Source organism: Anolis sagrei, chromosome 5 (assembly GCF_037176765.1).
Source record: "Anolis sagrei isolate rAnoSag1 chromosome 5, rAnoSag1.mat, whole genome shotgun sequence".
NCBI lineage: Eukaryota > Metazoa > Chordata > Lepidosauria > Squamata > Dactyloidae > Anolis > Anolis sagrei.
Window position 1 is genome coordinate 113351001 of NC_090025.1, and position 21060 is coordinate 113372060.

Consider the following 21060-nt stretch of genomic DNA (forward strand, 5'->3'; position numbering starts at 1 on the left):
CCTCCTTAAAGAGAGCATTCAACACCCCCCCCCCAACTTGGTTGCTTCATTACATCGGCTATTGCTGCAAGTAAGTAGTGTGAATAAATTGTCAATATTTGCTTGAGATAGTGCTTGCAGTTCTGGAGGGACACTTAATTTTTTGCATCTCATATACTTAGCATGGGGATTTGGTTAACCAGTTGAAATTCATGAGTAAACCAGGTTTATTTTTTTTAACCTGAAAAATTGGGGGGGGGGGTGAACCCCTAATACCCCCCCCCCCCTTCGCTACAGGCCTGAGTGCTGGGTATGTGATAAGGAAGGAGGATGTACAGGATCTACCCAATTCAGGGCAATGGAAATTTTGTTCTTGCGCTGAAGCTTTGGAATAATTGACTTTTCTATTGATTTCTCTCAGAGATTGGAATGTAGCCCTTCCATCCTCATGAAGCCTTGACATAATGTTGGGGTTTTAAGCATTTGGCCAACAGCAGATAAATTTAAAAGAAAATGTATATGCAAGCTAAGCTAACAGCTAATTGTGTATGTTTGCTGCAACTATCACTACTCTTTCCTATGTTTAATGAGTTCTTGCTAGAGTATCATTTCTTTCATAAGCATTTCAGGAATGGGACAGTTCAGTGTTTTCTTAAATAGTGCTGCTTTGCAAGAGCAAGTTTTTGTGGTAAAATCAGAATGTTTCAGCCGATCATGACTTTGATTAGTGTATGATGTTGCGTTTTTGCTGTGATATTTTAAAGCTCCTAAAACTGTTGTAAGTTCTGTGCAGTTATTAAAAAATAAACAGTCCCTCATAATTCAAGGGAAAATGGGCAAAAATGAGGAAACCAGAAGCAAATATAAAGTAGAGGAATGGTCTGTTCTATATCACAGTATTACCTCTCAGCTGCCTGGTGATAAAACTATTCTTTCTTTTAATTTTGTAATCTTTGTTCACCTTTATCTCAGTACTTTAAACATCATCTGGTTATGGCATACAGTTCACAGAGTTGATGTGTTCCCTGGCATTAATTACTTAACAGAAACTTTGGCAAAAATAAGGTTGGATAAAAATAACAGGAAAATAATAAGGATAGATTCTTATACTATAAAAAAGAGAAGGTCAACAGGTTCAGTAAATATTTTGTTTAAAACTTTAAAAAGTGGATACTTTGGAGTCAAGTAAACCTTGGATAAGTCAGCAAAAATATTTTGCATGTTTTGAAAAATATTAATTGCATTGAAGCGTCTCCAAATTCATCCAGGGATTATTTTAAATATTTCACCAGCTTTACATAGAATGTCAGTATTCCTTAATCCTTTCTTTACCATCCTCCCAGTGCAGATATGGCTAAGAAGCTTCCAGCAAGACAGAAACCAAAGAGGAAAAGTAAAACCTAGGGCATACAAACATTTTTAAAACATTTTTTTTGTGAGAGGCTTTGTGAACGCAGGTGTACCTGTGTCTTTACACTAAGCATGGTGAAGATGTTGGAAATATCTGACATAAGAACTAAATTGGTATTAATGTGTATGGAATATAAACAAAAAAAGATGGTAGAGCTCTTCGGTGTTAAATAGATGTTCTCTTACACAAGATGACGGTTCACTCTGAAGCTAGAAGTTTCAAGGGTGAATTTTGTATTCAGTTTCCATTTAAATATATACTAAATTTCTTCTCAATTGACACTTCACTTACCATAGAAAAATGAACATATCCAGGTGCCCCCTCCTTCCTCAGTAGAGAAGTATTAATTCCCAAACTCTAGTCCACTAGGTTTTTTGGATTTAAACTCCCAGAAGCCTCAGCTGCCTTGACCAATGATAAGGGGTTTCTGGGAGGAGAAGTCCAAAACACCAGCAAGACCAGCGTTTTAGAAACACTGATTCTAGTACATCATCCATAAAGAAATACAGAAATAATAGTGGTAGTTTGCAAATTACGGCGATTTATGAGAAGTAGGTAATTTGAAATAGTCCCTTAGCAGAAACAATTTTCTTACAGTACCTTTGTTGCTTCTTTTATGTGACTTTTCAAGTCGATAATGTTTTTTCCCCCTTGCTCCCACAGATCCTTGTCATTTATTGAGCCCACCATGTTTTACAGAAGAGGATAAATATAGCCTAGAAGCTCTCCGCACAATTCATAAACAAATGGATGATGACAAGGACGGGGGCATTGAAGTAGATGAAAGTGATGAGGTAAGTGGAGGAAAGATTTTACTTTCAGTATGTTTTTTGAAAAAATATGAAATGATATGAGCAGTAAGAAAACATGTGCAGTCCTTAACAGGGTTCTGGTGTACTTCAGGAAGCTGTGGGGCTTATGATGATATTACTAAGAACCTTGGTATGGAGTGTTGTTGATAGACAACTATAATGCAAGACCTTAATGGCATTTTCATTACTTCTATATTGATGAAAGACATTTGTGAAGGGTGCAGATCTTTTCAGTGGCACATCAGCACAGTGACACATTGAGAAATGAAGATAAATAGAGGAGCACAAATTATTTTATTAGTTTTATCCCCATAACAGGGATGTCCTTTATATCTGTGCAGTTTCTAGAAACATCCTACCTCCAGTTCACCTTTTTCTGTTCTCTCATACAGATGTAGACTAACTGGGGGTGGGTGGGTGGGGAGCAGAGACAGTCAAATGCTATGCTGTCATAGTTGACACACAGTGACGCAGGCATCTTCTGGGACCTACTGTAGGACTTCTTGAGATCCTGGGTGATGATGATATTATTGTGCTTCTGCTTCCAGAGCCTAAGGGTGAATGCTTGGTGACATTGGGGGAGGGAGGTGAATCCAGGCTGCAGGAAAGTAATTCTCAGAATTTGAAGACTTGGGGAGAAGAGTTAAAAGGAGATTGCAAGAGGACTCCGGACATCCAAGAAGCTGTTTTTTTTTTTTTGTCTTCTTTCTCCCTTTTAATATCCCCCTCATCCCTAGCATCAGATTTCAATACAAATTACAATGATCTTCTTACCTATCTTAGCAGAAAGAAATGGTTGCTGGACATGGTATGCGAAGTTTAAACTGTTTGTTGTCCTATGGTAGTTTCTTGCTCTTGACAGGTCAGCTAGTTCATCACTGAAGGATGCATTTCATCAGTCCCACTTATTTATATTTTAGAAGTCAAAAAATCTTTCTTTTTGCATGGCTGTATGGCCACATGTTTCTATTTTTAGTTGTTTTTGACAACAACCTGGTAGCTTAAGGTGGCAAGTTTTAGAGAGTTGTTAAATATAATAAAGGCAAAGAGAAAGTGGAAAAAGTTATAGATGACAGGGAAGGGGAGTGGATTGCTCCACTCAGATTTTAACTGTATGGCACCAACCTGTTTCTGGGTTGAAATAACTTCTTATCATCTAAATGTTCAATGGGCCTGCATTCCTGACCCCTGAACAGTATGTTCAGAACTTGGTCCTTTGGTGAGAGCTTTCTTTTTTGACCAGTTAAGGAAATATTATTGCCTCTGAAACTGTTAAGTCCGTGTATTATTTAAGCAGCACTCTTCTTAATAATAACAAAAAATATTTATCTGCCTTGGACAACCTCTGGCCAGCCTTTCCCCAACTGCAGGGAGTGAAAAATGGAGAGACAAAATGGATAGTTGATGATCTTGGGTGAAGGTTTAAGGTTTTATAATACAACAGCTGGATACTTCCTTGTTGATTCTGATGCATGAAGAGGGGCAAGCTAGGTAAAAATAGGAGAGGGCACCACTTTGAAAAACATTTTTTAAAAAACATGCAGGTGAAGAAACTATCCTTTCCTACCCTCTTTTTAAATTCTTTGATGTTTATTGTGTAGAAAGAAGTGTTAGCTAATAACACACAGCAAGATGTAGGGTAGAGGAAGAAGTAGATTAAACCCTTCTGAGTGATAATATAGGCTGTTCTTAAAAGAGAAGCTCTTTCATTATATGTATGAATGAGATAGACACGTGTATGCTTTTATGTAGCTTCCTCATGATGTGTGGTTTGGCCTCAAGTATGAATTGAGATTGAAGAAGAGGAATAACATCATTGTAATGCAAAGCACTGAGTTTAAAATTATTGAAACTGGACTTTTGTTCAGTAACCCCCCCCCCAAACCTGTCAAATGGTGTGAATATTTTTCATCATTAGGTGAGGACTTGTAGTACTAAATATTTGCCCATAAATTGGAGATCTCAGTCTTTTTAAAATTGTTGTCAACCTGCCATCTACAGCAACTCTTGCTTGAGCAGCTAATGATGAAAAATGTTGCAGTCAGTACCTTTGGATGGGAATATGACTGATATAGGCAATTCACCTTCAGAATGGGACATTTTGCACTGCTTAAAACAAAAACAAAAACCCCTTATCTTTCTCAAAAACAGAACTTTACTTCCTATCATGTTTTGGTTTATTTGCAGAAGTGTGGCATTTTTCGATCATTGGATAGACTATTGGACCCATCACAATTGATTACCTTTGATCAATTTTGTATTTTAAAGGGGATTTAGCACTTTTTCTGTTGCCTGGAGGATATAAAAATATTTGTTTAAATACGTTTAAATTATAGGAGTTCCATCTACATTTGTGGGTGTTAGGGATGCAGATTCCAAAAGGAAAGTGGGAAAACTACCCTTTTTTTACTGGTCATGTATAGGACAGCATCAGACACAGTGGTAAATACAGAAATCTGCATATATTCAAATCCGTGTATGGTTAACCTGAAAATGTGGAGGACGACCTTGCATATAAAATGTAAGAGATCTACAGCAAACCCCATTAAAACACATCCCTTAAAAAAATAAAATCACAGTTTTTCTCTTGGGTTATTGCTGTTCTCATTTGGTTTTCTAAAATCTGTTGAGTTAGAAACCCACTTTCTGACTTCCTATGGCTTCACTAATTCCAATTTCAGGAAAATACCCAAATCAGAATACAATAGTATAGTGATAGTCATTTAGCGCTAGGCAAATCAAATCCAATACTTCAAAATTTTATTATAGTGTAGCACTTAGATCAGGCATGGGCAAACTTCAGCCCTCCAGGTGGTTTAGAATTGTGGGAGTTGAAGTCCAAAACATCTGGAGGGCTGAAGTTTGCACATGCCTGACTTAGATCCTTTGTATGTTCATTATTAGCCTGATATCTCTACAATCATCTAATCACATTTTCCCATACTTTTATTAATTTTATGTAGAGTGTTCAGTTTGGTTCATAGTTGCATATCCAAATTCTTTTCCATTATATTGTGCTGATTTTCCTGTTAACTATATTTCATGGGTTGTCATTATACTTAATATTTTTTGTTGGAGGAAGGAAATTCCACCAGAAGACATTAATTATACAGGAAGCAGCCTTTGGAAAATAGGATCACAAATAACCAAACTGTTAATTAGTGGGGATCATGTCCTATACAAACTTGGTACTAAGGTTGGAAGTAATTCCCTGGACATTCCAGTTGATTTGTATTTTATTTTGTACTCTTCCTACTGGCTCTTAGGTTTTGATTAGACTCATGCTGAAGGCTAGTAGATGTGGCAGTCTTTCAGCAATGACAAATCATTTTGTAACATTATGAGCAAATATACTATGATCAGTTAGATTAATCTGTCTGTGAAATAGATTAATTTGTCTGATAACATACTTGATTGAGAAGTTTCATAGGATACAGTAGGACATTTGTCAAATGTTTCTCTGAAAAACAGTGTATTACATTGACAAGTATAGCATTTTATTTTGTACTTTTCCTTGGAAAGTAATTGGCAACCAGTGGAGTGACTTTAGTGTAGGTGTAATGTTATCACTCCTAGATGTACCCATAATCAATCTGGCTGCCATGTTTTGAACTAACTGGAGTTTCCAAACTTGGTATAGATGTAGCCTAATGTACAGCCCATTGCAGAAGTCCAGCTTTGAGGTTACCAATGTGTGCACTATCAATGTTAGATTTTTCAGTTCTAGGAAGGAGTGCAGCCAGGGCTGAGAATAAACACTCTTGACCATCACATCAATCTAGGCTGACATTTGGAGAGGCAGAGTGAGGGGCAGCCCCAAACTGCAAAACAGTCTTTCTGGAGGAGTGCAACTCCATCCAGAATGGTTGACCCTCCTCCAACCCCAGGTTAGGACCCTTTGTCTTATCTGGATTCAGCTCATTACCTCCTCCAGGCATTCAGAAGAGACACAGTATCTTTAGTTAAAGCTGTTCTTGAAAGCATGGAGAAATATATTTGGTGTCATCAGCATACCGATAGCACCCTGCCCCATGCCTCTGAATGATCTCATGTAAATGTTTAAAAGCATTAGAATAGCACCTTTTTGGGATACCATATAGAAGTTCCTTTTTTGAGGAGCAGCTATCCCCAAGCACCACAATCAGGTACCTGCCTGAGAAGTATGACCAATAAGAATGCCCTACTGAAATTCTATATTTAGTAAAGTATATAAAGACTCTTGTTCTTGTTATATGTGTTGAAGTCACTTTTAACTTGTGGTGACCCTAAGGTGAACCTATCACAGGACTTTCTTGGCAAGTTTTGCTGATAATGGGTTTGCCTTTCTCTGAGGCTGAGAGTCAAAGAATTTTCTTATTGGTGTTTCTTTTGGATACTCATGTCTGAATACTATTTTAAAAAGGCTTTTAGTGGTATCTCTGAGTAATGAACTTACTCTGTTACTATTTATCTTACCCCGTCTTTTGTTGGTTTTGTACTCTTCTTTAATTTCCATGGGAAATTCTTCTTTTATTTATGAGCATTTATGGCAAGGGAAGCAATTCCGCAGCTCTCCAAATGTTGTTGGAGTGCATCTCCCAGCACTCCTCACTATTTAAAATGTAAATGTACCATGATAAATAAACACCCATTTGGTAGTGAAAGATGTGTTGCAGAAATCCTGACACTTCCTGATTTTTGTCAGCATCAGACTAAAAACATGAATGTCATATGTTTTACAAACACTTCTATGTGCCAAATCATTATTTATTTATTTATTTCTGAAGAAAGAAAGAAATAGTTCAAAGAATGGTATGCACTTCTAAAAGAAATGGGGTCATTAAATGCATCTTAAAGAATGTCAGATGGCTTGTAATTTTTCTTTTCCCAAGTTTTAATTTTTTAACACCCTGAAAAGATAACTTTGTATTGCTTGACCATGGGAAATACCTGGGAAATTGGGAATTTCATTGTAATGCCACCAGAGTTATACATTTAGTAATATAGACTAATCCACAGTATATGAAAGCTGCAGATGGCTTAAACTTGACCTCACTGCCTGGGTTACAGCACAGCCTGGCCTGCCTGAAATCAGTCCTCTCTGTGAAAGACAGTAGAAGGTGTGAATTGCTCAGCTGCTTCTGCTCCTCTTGATTTAGTGCAGCTTCCATAATAAAGTGGGAGGTGTAAGTCAGAGACATCTTCCCACTACTAGGGAAGAGCTCGGAGCTAAAGCAGATTTCAAATAGTGAAGTGAATTTGGATTCTGTAAATGGCTGAAATTTTATGCTAGTGCTTTGTGTAAAATATGTTGTGTTAGGATAAGTAGAATTACTGAGCTATATAATGTTTTTATGACATACATGAAAATGGTTATAGCAGAAATGTTTTGTTGAGTATTGTTTGTGAGTGTGTTAGAAGTTCATAGGTGATAGGGACTTGGAAAAACCTCTACTTGATACTCTGCGAAATTGCTGCTTGTCAGAGCAAAATGTACTATCAGCCTTCCTCGGATGTTTATCATTTTAATCCTGCATTTTACTGCTGAGGAAAAATAGGCCAGGCTTTTCTTTTGTCAGGCAAAGACTTGTGTTCAAATACATGATTGCAGTATGTTTGGTTTGTATTTAAAAGAGATACTCTCCCAAGATGTGAAAGATATCTATCATAAACTTCTTGCCCTCACTTAGGCATCTTTTTGTAGTTGTCAGCATTAAAACCAAAATTCACAACATTAAAAGCAGAAAGTCCATGGGTAATAAAATGAGTAAGTTAAAAATTTATCTACTAAAACTATCCACAAACTGTTTCCTTATTTTTACAGCTGCTGCACTTAGCCACTCTATAAATGATCAATGGGTCCCTATCCACTATAAGATGTTTTAAATAATATTCTTCATTTCTGCCTGGGATCTTCTATACAATTGTGGTAATAAAAACAGGTAGAATATCCTTATAGAAATGACATTGTAAAAGGCTGTTTCCACCTTCTCCATGCTTAATCAGCATACACACTCATGGTAGGGGATTCCTGTAAACATACCCTGCAGTAATGCAGTTGGTAATGCATTGAATCTGCCCAGGCCGAAGGATCTCCTAAATTTGGGAATGTCTGTCTTTGTTAAGTAACTCGTGGAGTTAGCAACATCATACTGTTTTAATTTCTGGGTATCTGCTCATTTGTAACACTTAGCTTTTCCCATAATCTATCATGAGATAAGGTTAGAAACAGCTTTAAAATCTATGGAAGTAGCATAAAAGGAACCCCCTTTTATTAGAGCATATTTTTCAGCTAGGCAGAGGAGCACTAGTCCTTGATCAGTAGTCGAGTGCTCCGCCCTGATACCTGCTTGTGCTTCTGCTAAGATATGTTCTTGTTCCATCCAGTCAACTTTTTTTTTTTTTGCAGAGCTGGGGCACATATAATTTGCTGATAACACTTAGAAGACTGAAGGGCTAGAATTAGAGGGGTCAGATCTTTTTCCTTTCTTATATAAAGATATAGTGATTGCTAATCCCCAATCATCTGGAATCTTTGCAGAGAAATCAATGCTAGTGAACAAAGCAGTTACCACTGGTACCCACCATTCAGTATTGGCCTTTAGTAGCTCTGGTGGGATATTATCAATGCCTGGGGCTTTGCCCTGTTTTAGATTTAGAATAAGCCTATGAACTTCCTCTAGAGTGACTGGGGGCCACTCTGGGGTGGCACTGCTTGGGATGGGGACGGGGGGAACGGGACGGGACGGACAATATAGGGAGTGAAAATATTCTTCCCAGACAGTAGATGGAATTACATATTCCACTTCTGAAGGAGCATTTTGCCATCCTTTTGAGACAATTCCCCAAAAGGTGGCAGATTCTTTCTTTCTAAAGGCCTCTATTAGATCCTGCCATGCTTCTCTTTGAGTCGGGTTCTTTTTTATTTTAATCAGATTTTTGTACTTTTTAAAAAGATTGAACCAGCCTGCTGGTAATGTAGTGAGGTTAGCTGACCTATATAACCTATATTTTACCATTACGGTGTTTTTCATATCCTTACATTCCCAGACATACTAGCATTTAGAATTGGTTGATGACAGGAAGTGCCTAGGTCATTTTTTGTGGTTCAGACTGGCCTGGATTGAGAGAATTATATCCAGAAATATTGTTATTGTTGTTTCTGGGGAGGTTGCCCTTAGCAAGGCATATTACTTGTGTAGGCTTTCATTGGAATGAAGTTTCTTGTTCATTTGTTCATTTAGTTAGTCAGACCATCTAATTCAGGAAAACCTCGCAGTTGCTAAGGGTTTATATTCAGCAATATGGGTTATTTCATTTTCTATCTACAGGGATATACACAGGGGAAGGTGGTTGCTACCTGTGCATTCTCCCACCTTACACTAACACCCTATTCAGGATATTGTGTGATACAATACTGTAATCTATTGTTGAAACTGTATCACTTCAACTCCCTGCCCTTATCACCTTCAGCCCTACCATTTAGTATCACCAGGTCTAATTTAGGTGTCATTTTAGACAGACATAGTCCTGCATAGCTGCAGCCTTTGTGAGCTGCTGGGTCAGGTGGAGCTTCATGATAGTAGGTATACAGGGCATCCTCATTTTGTCCAATTTGGTCACTGGTGGCTAGGAGTTGCAATCCAAACATGTAAACCTACTTTACCCTTTTAATTTTTTTAAAAAATGTGGAAATTAAATTGACAGAGCAGCAGCCAGTGGAACAGTTACCTATTAAAAATCCATTATATCTTGCTGCTTCAAAGGATAGGTTCTAGTTTGTACTGATTGACTGATTAGAAATGTTTACTTTCTAAACAGTCATTATAACAACTTCATAACTTTAGGAATCCATGCTTTCGTTTGCTTGTTTTTCTCTTCCCCTAGCCTTTAAAAAAGAAATTTAATCTTCACGCATTACTTAATAAATGGTGGGCACTTCATAAACTGTATCTAGTAATGGTTATATAAAAGCAGGGGACCCATAGATATGAATTAAAAGAAACAAAAGTTGCCAGCTGAGATAAAAAAAAGGTTAAATGTTGATGCTTCTTGAATATTAATAGGGAGGGCGAAGGATCTTGCAAAATTGTAAAGATTCACTTATCCAATTCACAGCCATTTTAGGGATTTAACGTACCATGAATTGTGCCAGAGAACACACTGGAAACCACTGCAGACCTTTGAAGATGTGTGATAAGTTTGCTGGGGGGTGGGGGGGAGTGGGTGCTGCAGTTAATAATATAGGTGTCATGTTAGGCTTTTATTAGTTTTCAAAGGAAACTTCAATCACACTATGTTGTGCCATCAAACCTGGGTCCACTGGAATAGTCAAGTGCAGAAAGACTGTCTGTTTCCAGGAACAGCTAAAACTGGTGTGGTAGCCAAATGTGAAGGGAAAAACACTTTTGCACTGCAGGCTTTCTTTAAGGAGCTGGTAAAAACACTTAATCTGACAGGGCTCCTAGGCGGCAAAGAAATTATTATTTTTTCTTTGCAAGGGAATACTGCAAAAAGGGCCGCATCATCTGTTAACAACATCTCTTGCTTTTGTTTCTTGAGTCATAGGGTTGGATGAGACCACAAGGGCCATCCAGTCCAACACCTTGTCATGAAGGAACACACAAAGTACCCTCAACAGATGGCTATCCAGCCTCTGCTTAAAAACCTCCAGATAAAAAAAAAATCCACCATGCTCTGAAGTAGCATATTCCGCTGCTAATCAGCTCTTAACCATAATGAAATTCTTCCTGATGTTTAGGTAGAATCTCTTTCCCTGAGGAATCCATTGCTCCTCGTCCTAGTCTCCAAGGCTGCTTGAGACTGGCAAGGGTGCTCCCTTTTTCTTATGACATCCTTTTGAAGATGTAGCTTTAAGCATATTACTCTCATACAATGCATAACTAATTCCAGGCATCTGGACATCACTTACACTGCTTCTTGTTCAAACGAAAAGAAAAAAAACAAAAACAGAAATAGTGGGTGGCAGTGGTATATTGATGGCATTTGAATCCAGATCACCAGACAGGCTTGCATATTTTAAAAAAGGGGAGAATAGACACAAACAGATCTTATCATCCAGTTAACATCAAGTTTGGGGGTTTTTTTGTTCGTATTTTCTTCTGAGCATCATACTTGTGGAATTACTCATCAGGAAAGAGCAAAAAATGCCTTTAATATCTGAGGTGGCTCCATCTGAAACAGGTAGCTGGAAAGATACCATAGCTGACAAAGAACTAGAAGCAGCAGCAAAGGGACACCTGCCATATCCCTTTTCCAGATCATCCATCTGATGAAGAAAATAGTTGCAGTGCATAATTTGGAATGTGTTCAGAGAAATGATGTCTGAGAATGTGACCTGATCTACTTGAGGCTTGAGCAAAAAGAGAGAGTTACAATTTTAATCTTGCTGCATTACCTGAAGTAGCATGCTGAGTATGCATGCCCAGTGTGGAACACATCTCACCACGCTAAAACAGTGGATGTGGCTCTTAATGAGACATGCCGCATTATCACGGGATGTCTGCGCCCTACACCACTGGAGAAATTACACTGTTTAGCCGGTATTGCACCACCTGACATCCGCCGGGAAGTAGCAGCCAATAGTGAAAGGACCAAGGGAGAGACATCTTCAGCTCATCCCTTGTTTGGGTATCAGCCAGCACGTCAATGACTTAAATCAAGAAATAGTTTTCTAAGATCTATAGAGACACTCGCTGGAACACCTCAGCAAGCGAGAGTCCAAAAGTGTCAGGCTCAAACCCAGAACCTTAATTAGTGGCTGATACCAAATGAGAGACTCCCCCCTGGGCACACAGAAGACTGGGCAACTTGGAAGGCGCTGAACAGACTACGCTCTGGCACCACAAGATGCAAAGCCAACCTCAAAAAATGGGGCTACAAAATGGAATCCATGATATGTGAGTGTGGAGAAGAGCAAACCACAGACCACCTGCTGCAATGCAACCTGAGCCCTGCCACATGCACAATGGAGGACCTTCTTGCAGCAACACCAGAGACACTCCAAGTGGCCAGCTACTGGTCAAAGGACATTTAATCAACTACCAAGCTTGCAAACTCTGTTTTGTCTGTTTGTTAAAAATTTGATAAAAATGTAATACAGTTGTCTGGTTGCTACTGACACGATAAATAAATAACCTGAAGTAGCATTCTAACTTCCTCCTTCAATGCATGAAGGAGCACTTTCTTGAGCAAGAATGTCACCCTTACCTGTTTAAATCTCCCAAGGGAATATAGGGGTCAAATAAACACGTTATGGCCCACATGTCCAAATGACTTGCCCACATCATTTATAACTCCAAGCAAAGGTGGCCTGTTTTCCCCCCCAGTGATATCCTGTATTTCCATTGTGCCAGCAATAGAGTCCAAGTTGTTTGAGATGTATTTAATGGGATTTCCATGATGGTTGTTACAAAAGAAGTGCAGTGATGGTGTTGAAGGTATTCTTTGGTCTAAATCTCTCAAATTGGTTCTGAAGCTGTATTTAGGTAAGCATTGGCAGGAAACCATAATCCCCCAGAGACTGCTCTAAAATGAATTGTGTTATTTAGTGAGTTTCTCACTCTTTATATTTAAGCCATTATCTTAGTGGTTTCAAAGTATCTCCAAATATCATCAGATTGAATGAGTTCCACACAGTGGTTGAGAATATTTAGGACTGCTCATTTTTGCAGACATTAACAACTTGATACATCACTGATCAACCTGGATATCGACAGAAATACCTTCCATAGCAAACTGTAAGTTGCTATCAGAGTTTGGGCAACATATAATTAGTGCACAAAGACAGATGCTGTTCTGTTGTGCTTGTTTTGCATTATGCTTTTCTTATACTTTTGATTATTCTTTTTTAGTACAAAGCGATTTGTGTTTTTCTCATTGCTGCTATCTTTGTGCTATGATGTTTTCATATTTGGAGCTTTGGTCTTAATTTTATTGACTTTGATGAATTACTTTATTTCCATATTAAGTTGTGTGATCGAACACTATTGCATATGTGTACATGCCTATGAGTGACCCTATAAATTTCATAAATTTTCTTAGACAAGAAATACTCAGAGGCGGTTTTGTCAATATTTCCTCTGAAATATGATGTGCAGCATCTGATAGTCTCATCTAAATATTGGCAATAACTGACTCTGCATAGCTTATTGTGGCATGCCACTTTGAAATCTACCATACCACTGATGATATGGTAAATTAAATGTCAATTGGATTTGTTTTAACCATTCAACCAATATTGAGTAGTTCAGTTCTATTGGAATCAGCAGATAAAATTAAAAGTTAGGAGGGATAATGGTTTATTGAGTTGCATCCTAAGGGCATTGGCTTTGCTTTTATGTTCAGTGTCTAAAAAGCTTAATGTACAACAGAGAAACAGGCATTAATTGTGAAGATTTTTAAAGACAAAGGAGAAAAAGCTTCACTTTTATTCTGTTTACTATTGGGAGTTTTAATTCAAATTGGCATGTTTAATTGATCATTGATACAGTCCCTACAAATAATAATAATAATATTAATAATAATAATAATAATAATAATAATTTTTATTTCTCATCTGCCTTTCCATACAGCTCGAGATGGGTTACAACATTGCTAAAACACATAATCAAAACACATAATCATTTAGGAAACACTCCATAGAATGCACATATTGAAATATATTTGGAATCACAAATTAAAATATACCTACTTGTATGATATGAAGGGAAATTGGCTAAAAATTATGTATCAATGGTACGTAACACTGCAAAAATTATCTAAATATTACAAACATTTTAATAACAATTGCTGGAAATGGGGAAAACAAGAAAGTACATTCTACCACATGTGGTGGTCCTGTGAAAGGCATACATGAAATCTGCCAAAAATATTCAAAATGAAAATTCAGTTCAAACAAAAATAGAATGGAACATAAATAATGACAAACTATTCCACTACTTGACTACGTCAGCTAGGATAGTGTATGTCAGAACTTGGAGACTAAATGAAACATTCTCTATGGATCAATGAATACCAAATATATTCAACATTATGGACATGGACAGACTGACCTATCTAATTACAAAGTCACAAGGCAAACATATAAAACCAACGGACTGGATGATGTTTAAATAATATATAACAGAGAATAAAACAAATATGATTATATAGAATGAACAAAATGGATGGCAATTGATCCGCTTCAAGTTCCAGAGAGAAGGAGGAGCAAACACAGAGAAACAGATTTAAAAAGGCAATCAAAAATCACAAAAAAGAAGATTGGAAGTTCAACACATCTTTTTTGTTTTGTTTTTTGGTTTTTTTTGGGGGGGGGGGGGTGTTTTTTCCCTTTTCTTCCTCCTCCTTTTCTTCTTCTTTCTCCCTTCTTTATTTTCCCCTCCCTTTTGGTCCCATCCTAACAATATCCCCCCTCTCCTAAACCCTTCTTGACCCATTCCCAGGTTCAAATTCCTCCCCCCCCCCAGATACTACGCCTTCCTTCTCCCCACTTTTTTAATCTTATCCCCTTTTTAGAAACTTCAGTAAAAATTATTACAAAAAATAAAAGGTATTTTCATGAAATACATGTTAAAATACACAAAAAATTAGACATAAAGTGAAAGTTTAAAATTTATCATTAAAACTATCTGAGTAAGCCTGCCGGAAGAGATAGGTCTTCACTTGTGTCTTAAATTCCGACAGCTGATCTAGCTTTTGGAACTGTGCCGTCAGGTCATTCCGCAGTCGTGGGGCAGCCGGTGAAAAGGTCCTCTGGGTGACAGTTGCCAGTAGGGTTCTGGCAGGCTGGAGCAGAAGCCCCCCAGAGGACCTCAGTGTTTGGGGCAGATTATACAGGAGCCTGTGTTAACAACTTGCCTCTGAACTTTTCCCAGAAATAATACTGAACAGCCATGTCGATAGTTCAGCCACTTTTTGTGTTTTACATTTATAATTCGAAAAGGCTTATGGATGGATGTTGTTAGTTTTTAAATATTCACGTTCCCTTCGGAAATTGCAGCAACTCTGCAGCATTCAAAAGCATTATTGAACACTCCCTACTGTGCTGTGTTTTGAAATCAGGGACTTCTGAGGATATCATGTCTTTCCTTTGCACAGGAGAACTTGCCAAAACAACAGAAGGCTTGCCAAATGAAAACAGGAACATCTCAAGTGAAAGGAAATGTACTAGGTGGTTATTATGCTTAAAGTGAAGATCCAAGTTTTAAGAAGACCATTAACTGTTCCAAAGATTTGTAAAAGAAATCTTGTTTAATAAATGTGGATTGTCAGTATTTAACACTTCTGTTGATTTTGCAAATGAAAAGCAAATATTCTTGAAAAGCATTTGAATTTCCTGCCACCGCAGATCCCCTGAAGAGTGATCCCTAGCATCCTTGCTGTGCCAGATGGGAGGGTTGTCTAAGCTTTAAAAACAGCATAGTCCCAGATTCATCTGCCCTCCCCCCTGTAGCCTGCCCCTTATCCTTGTCTTTCGTCTTCCTTTTTGGTTTGTAACTAAACGATGCACAAGAAGTAGGGCTGCTAGTAGTATAAACTGCAAATGAAGCTGTGTAATGAAGGCTGCAGCTGCTGCAATTGTTCTGCTGGTTAAAAGGACTGAAACATTTTCTTGGACAATGGCGTGCTTGAAAGGAACAACCGGATCTGAAAGCAGGAATAAATACACCCTTTTTATTAACAAGACATTATAAAGAGTTAAAAAAAAAATATGTAAACAGGAGGAACTTTTATGGTTTGTTGGCACAATCAATAATTAACTCTTATTTTGTGTCCTGTGCTTCTCCTTAAACATAATCAGTTGTACAATTGTGTGCTTATTATGATCTATTGCAAGCTTTAGTTATATAAAGAGGCAGTCCAAGCTTTAATTAATGGGCTTAGCAGTAGTTTTATGCTGGGGTGTGAAAAGTTGAAGGAAATTGTTTATTCATCTTAAAAACACTTATCATACACACATTTCACTGAAGCCAAATCACAGATTGAGTAGCCCCAGAGATTGGAAAGCTACTTTCTAGCCTTTGTTTTATTTGTTAAAGGAGAGGTGTCAAACTTGTGCTGTCCAGATGTTTGCACCTCCCAACTCCCAAAAGCCCTAGCTAGCATGTCTAGTGAACAGGAATTCTGGGAGCTAAAGTTCAAAAATACCGGGAAAGCCAGAAAGGTTGTGAAGTTTGAAAATGACTAGAAAACTTTATTTGTAATACTGATATAACATAGCTTGATTCTTCTCCTGTTGTTACTATTGAGATGTATTCTTGTTACCCAGGAAAGCAACTAGATACAGATAATGAAATTCTAAGCTCTGATGGTATGGCACTTTTTTTTTTGTTAAGTTGTGCTAGGTGTAATATGAATGTTTGAAAAGGGACCATCATGAAAACCAACACTATTGATAAGGAGAATTGGAAGTGTTTAAACAGTGTGTGGGAATAGTAGTCATATAGTAACATTATAGTAGCAGATAAAGATTGAGAACCAGAATAAAGTACCATGAGTGGGGGTGTTTATTTGCTCTGAGACGTAATGATAAATCTATTCTAGATGTGGTTGGAATCCTGGAGAGGGGAGCCTGACCACAGTTTATCTACACATTGGTAACATGATGAGGCCTGTGTAATTTGTTCAAAATACATTAGCTAGTATGTTGATGAGATCAGTCAGTGCAGTGTAATGGTTTGGGTCGGTTTTGGAGTAAGCTTTGGCATCCTAGGATTCAGATCCTAGCAGAGTCATAGAAACGTACAGATGTTGGACAATTACCATTCTCTCACACTTAGGAGAAAGTAGTGGCAAGCCTCTTCTGTTGAAATCATGCCTAGGGTTGGAGGATTGCAGAAAGTTAAGAGTTGACTTATAGGCACATGGCAATAAGAAGTAAAGTAGTGACTGGGACTAACTGTGTGTAATTTATCTTGCTAGTTATTAAACAATTACATTGGATTCCAGCCTTTTTTTTTTTTTTGAGTAAAACAAAACAAATCAGAAACAACCAAGCAAAAACAACCACTGCTCTTTAACATACTGTATATCATGACACCAAGGTGTTAAAAATGTTGCCTTCTTCCATATATATATGCCCAAGTAAAGAGGTGAATGCTTATAGACACAAAGAAAATCCATATATGAACTGCTTATTTGTAGATATTTGCCTGGCAATGAGGCTAATGCAAGTGCCAAATGTAAGTTTTTAATTTACCTAAGCCATCATGGACTGTGGTATCTTGTGACAGTTGTGCTCTGTTTTACAGAACTTCAATTGTTTGCTTTCTTTGCATTTTAACTGTATTAAACGTATCTGCAAATAACATTGGAAGCCTTAGCTGCAAGGCAGGAAGGAGGCAGTTCCTGAGTTACAAATATCCAATTAACATCTTACTCCTAGTTACAAATAGGGCGAGACAACAGGAAGTGAGGAAATCTATCTCTAGGAAGGGGGAGATTGACTTCTGTAAGAGTCGTCATGAGAAAAACATTAGAGCAAGGCTATGTGTGTTCTCAGTAGCATTTTATTTGATTTTTTTCCCAACTAAAAATGTGCTAAAGGCTGCCTGAGACCTAGGCCTAGGATTATTTAACCAGGAACAACAGTGTTCAATTTGTTTCCTTCTGGTTGAAATAAAACTAGAAGAAATAAGCATCTGCAAAGAACCTGCTAGTGGAGTTATACTGAGTGATCTTTTGAACACAGGAATAGGAGAGCATTTGATAGTCTGCTATAAACAACCTTCCCATTGTTTTGCAGTTAAAATGGCTTGGTTCCACACTGACCAGGACACTACAATTGCAGATCCAGTAGATTTGACTTTGGTCCCTGCTTGTCCAGTGACAACTAGAGATGGGAAGGCATGGAGAAAAAACCTGGAAAAATGGGGGGGGGGGGCGGGGCGGGGGACACAGGTTTCTTTCCATTTTTTCTAAAGCATTTTTTTCCAGAAAAAATGACAAGTGAATATATGCTTTTCCAATGATTAATATATCCTGTTTCCTTGAAATAAGACATACCCATGATATAAGCCTTAACTGTATTTCTCAGCATTTACGCAATATAAGCCATACTCTGAAAATAAGACATAGTGAAAGGCATGGCTATGCAGTGTACAAGGCATTTTACTCAGCACTGTGGGTCTCTCCTCCAGCACCAACCAGAAATAGTCTGTGAGTCTTTCTCACCCCCCACCACCAAACACCAGTAAAGCTGCTACTCTCCAGCACTGACCAGCAACAGTCTGTTAGTCTATCTCACACCACACAAACACCAGGAAATAGGGGGAAAGCTTCAGTAAGCAGTCTGCTAATGAGCCCAGAGAAATCATCCCTTAAGTGCAGATTGTTATTTATTTATTTATTTATTTATGACATTTCTATCACACCTTTCTTACCCTGGAGGGGACTCAAGGCGGTTCTAAATACAGGCAATGATTGGATGCGTTAAAACACAATGTACACTTAAGTAAATATTAAAATTGAATTAAAAAGTACATTCAAACAATTAAAACATTTACAAACAATACATTCAGAGTTAAACATGTAATCCATGAGCGTAATTGTTGTACCATATTTAGTCAAAATAAGACATCCCCTGAAAAGAAGCCATAATGTGTCTTCTTGAGGAAAAATAAATATAAGACGTGCACGGCATCTATGACATGGTATTCAAACTATATAACATGAAGACCTTAATGAAATATTTCTAAGAATTTTTGTTTCTCCACATTTATTTTTCAATTTTTCTTGAGAAAGTGGTTTTGGAGGGAAATTACTAATTTTTTCCAGATTTTTCCCAGGCCTTCCCATCTCTAGTGACAACACATGATTTTCAATTTTTACAATACAAGAACAGGATTCTTGTTGAGATGAGAGCCACCATGTATGGGAATATGAGGACTAATCTCTTTTGGCTTTTTTGAAATAGTCAAGAGACTAGCTGAGTGCGTAGAGTGAGCATTAGTGCCTCACTAAAACAAGGAAGTTATAAGATTATTATTGAAAAGGTATTTTCTGAATTTCACCATGTTGGGCATTTATCATCCAGTTTTCAGCATTCCATTTGTGGGTGAGGTGCTGGAGCAGTGCTTCCCAAAGTGAGTGATAGTGGCCCTGTGGGGCACTATTAAGATCCAGACAGGCAGTAGTAGCCTGGAGTGCAGTTGGGGGGCATTGAATAAAAATAAGAATGCGGTCAAAACATTAAAAAAGAAGAAAAGAAAATTTGATTTTTTTTACATGCATGTTTCATCTCTTGTGTAACCGAGAGCTATAGAAGTAGTGATGAATTTATTTTTCAAATGAAAATTGAAGTTATAATGGATGAGTGGTCAAGTCCGCCACTAATCACACACACTAGTACAGAGGTCCTCAAACTTATTGACCTAACAGCCTGTTTATAGAAAATAAAAAACTTCAGTGCTCCCCTGGAAATCTAGCTGTATAGGAGCCATTTAGTTTACTACTTCTTTCTCTGGGTTATATTATGCCTCTGGGTTGAAAATGGCTTGTGGAAATGAGTAGAGTTGTTTCTTTCCTAGTTTATCAGAGAAGATATGAAATATAAAGATGCTTCCAACAAACACAACCACCTTCACAGGGAAGACAAACACATCACAATTGAAGACTTGTGGAAACGGTGGAAGACTTCTGAAGGTAAGGCACTGGGCACTGTCCCATTCTGTAGGTTCTACTGGTTTATTGACTAAATAAAGAACGAAGTGTCTTGTGGTGGCCATACACTGAGAGTATTTATCACCTTGATTTAGAGAAAAGCATTTAGCTTTAAGGCAAACTCCACAAAATCTGGCTTTGGGGACATTAGGCATATTATGGTCCTATATTTTTTGTACCAACAGATTAGAACTATCAAGAAGTTAAGACTGTAGAACCAGTTAAAAGGGCATTTACTATGCCCAGAACTCTCTCAGTATTTATCACAGTATTCTTTACTGTAAAGCAACAGTTCTCAAAAGTGTGCTCTCCGGAGCCCTTGCGGCTCCGCAAAGCATACTGAGCTTTGCGGCTCCGCAGCTTCCTCTTACCCCTCCAAGTTTTCCTTCTCTCTCCCCACCCCCCACCTCCTTTGCCACCAAAAGCCTTTCCCCCACCTCCCTCCCCCCAAAAGCATTTTACATCGCTCCCCCACTTCCAAAAGCCTTTTTTCCTCACCTTCCTTGCTGCCAGGCACTTTCCTCCTCTGCCTTCCTTGCTTCCAAAAACCCCATTTTCCTCCCAACACTCAGGGGGTACTTTGTGCTTTTCTTGCACGGCAGAAGGGAATTGAACTGGATGTTCCCTGGGGTTTCTCCTCCTCCTCCCCCTCCCCCTCCCCTCCCCCCTCCCCCCTCCCATCCTCCCCTCCTCCCCTCTCCCATTCTCTCCTTCCCTCCCCCCTCCCCCCTCCCATCCCCTCCCCTCCTCCTCCTCCTCCTCCTCCTCCTTCTTCCAAAGGCTGGATGGCCATCTTTTGGGGGTGCTTTGATTGTGCTTTTCCTGCATGGCAGAAAGGGGTTGTACTGGATGGCCTCTGGGGTCTTCTACTGAAATACTGTTAAGTTTGTGTTGGTCATAAACTTGCCCATAACACACACACACACACACATTATATAATAAATACTTTCTTGAGGCTTCACGAGAAAGTTTTGCCACAAAAATGCCTCCACATTTGAGTTCCTCCTGTAAAGTAAGCCAGTATTATTAATGCCATGTTATATAGGTGGAGAGGTAAGGCTGAGCATAAGTGATTCACTTTCAGTGGACGATTTCACTTAGGGACACTATTTCCTCTTTACTGTTTTACGCCAGCTTTTACTGGCGCTCATCTACACATATCTGTGTGTTTGTGTTTAAAGTTGGTATGCTTATTGG

General features: G+C 38.3%; 1 protein-coding gene across 3 annotated transcripts in view; it reads left to right on the forward strand.

Moving 5' to 3' along the window:
- Positions 1–21060, forward strand: part of STIM2 (stromal interaction molecule 2) — a 74407-nt gene that overhangs the window by 31690 nt on the left and 21657 nt on the right. For all 3 annotated transcript variants that reach the window (XM_060777856.2, XM_060777857.2, XM_067468999.1), the window contains exons 2-3: positions 2054–2184; positions 19731–19845. In XM_060777856.2, coding sequence (XP_060633839.2) covers positions 2054–2184; positions 19731–19845 — 246 coding nt within the window. The remainder of the gene's footprint in view (positions 1–2053; positions 2185–19730; positions 19846–21060) is intronic.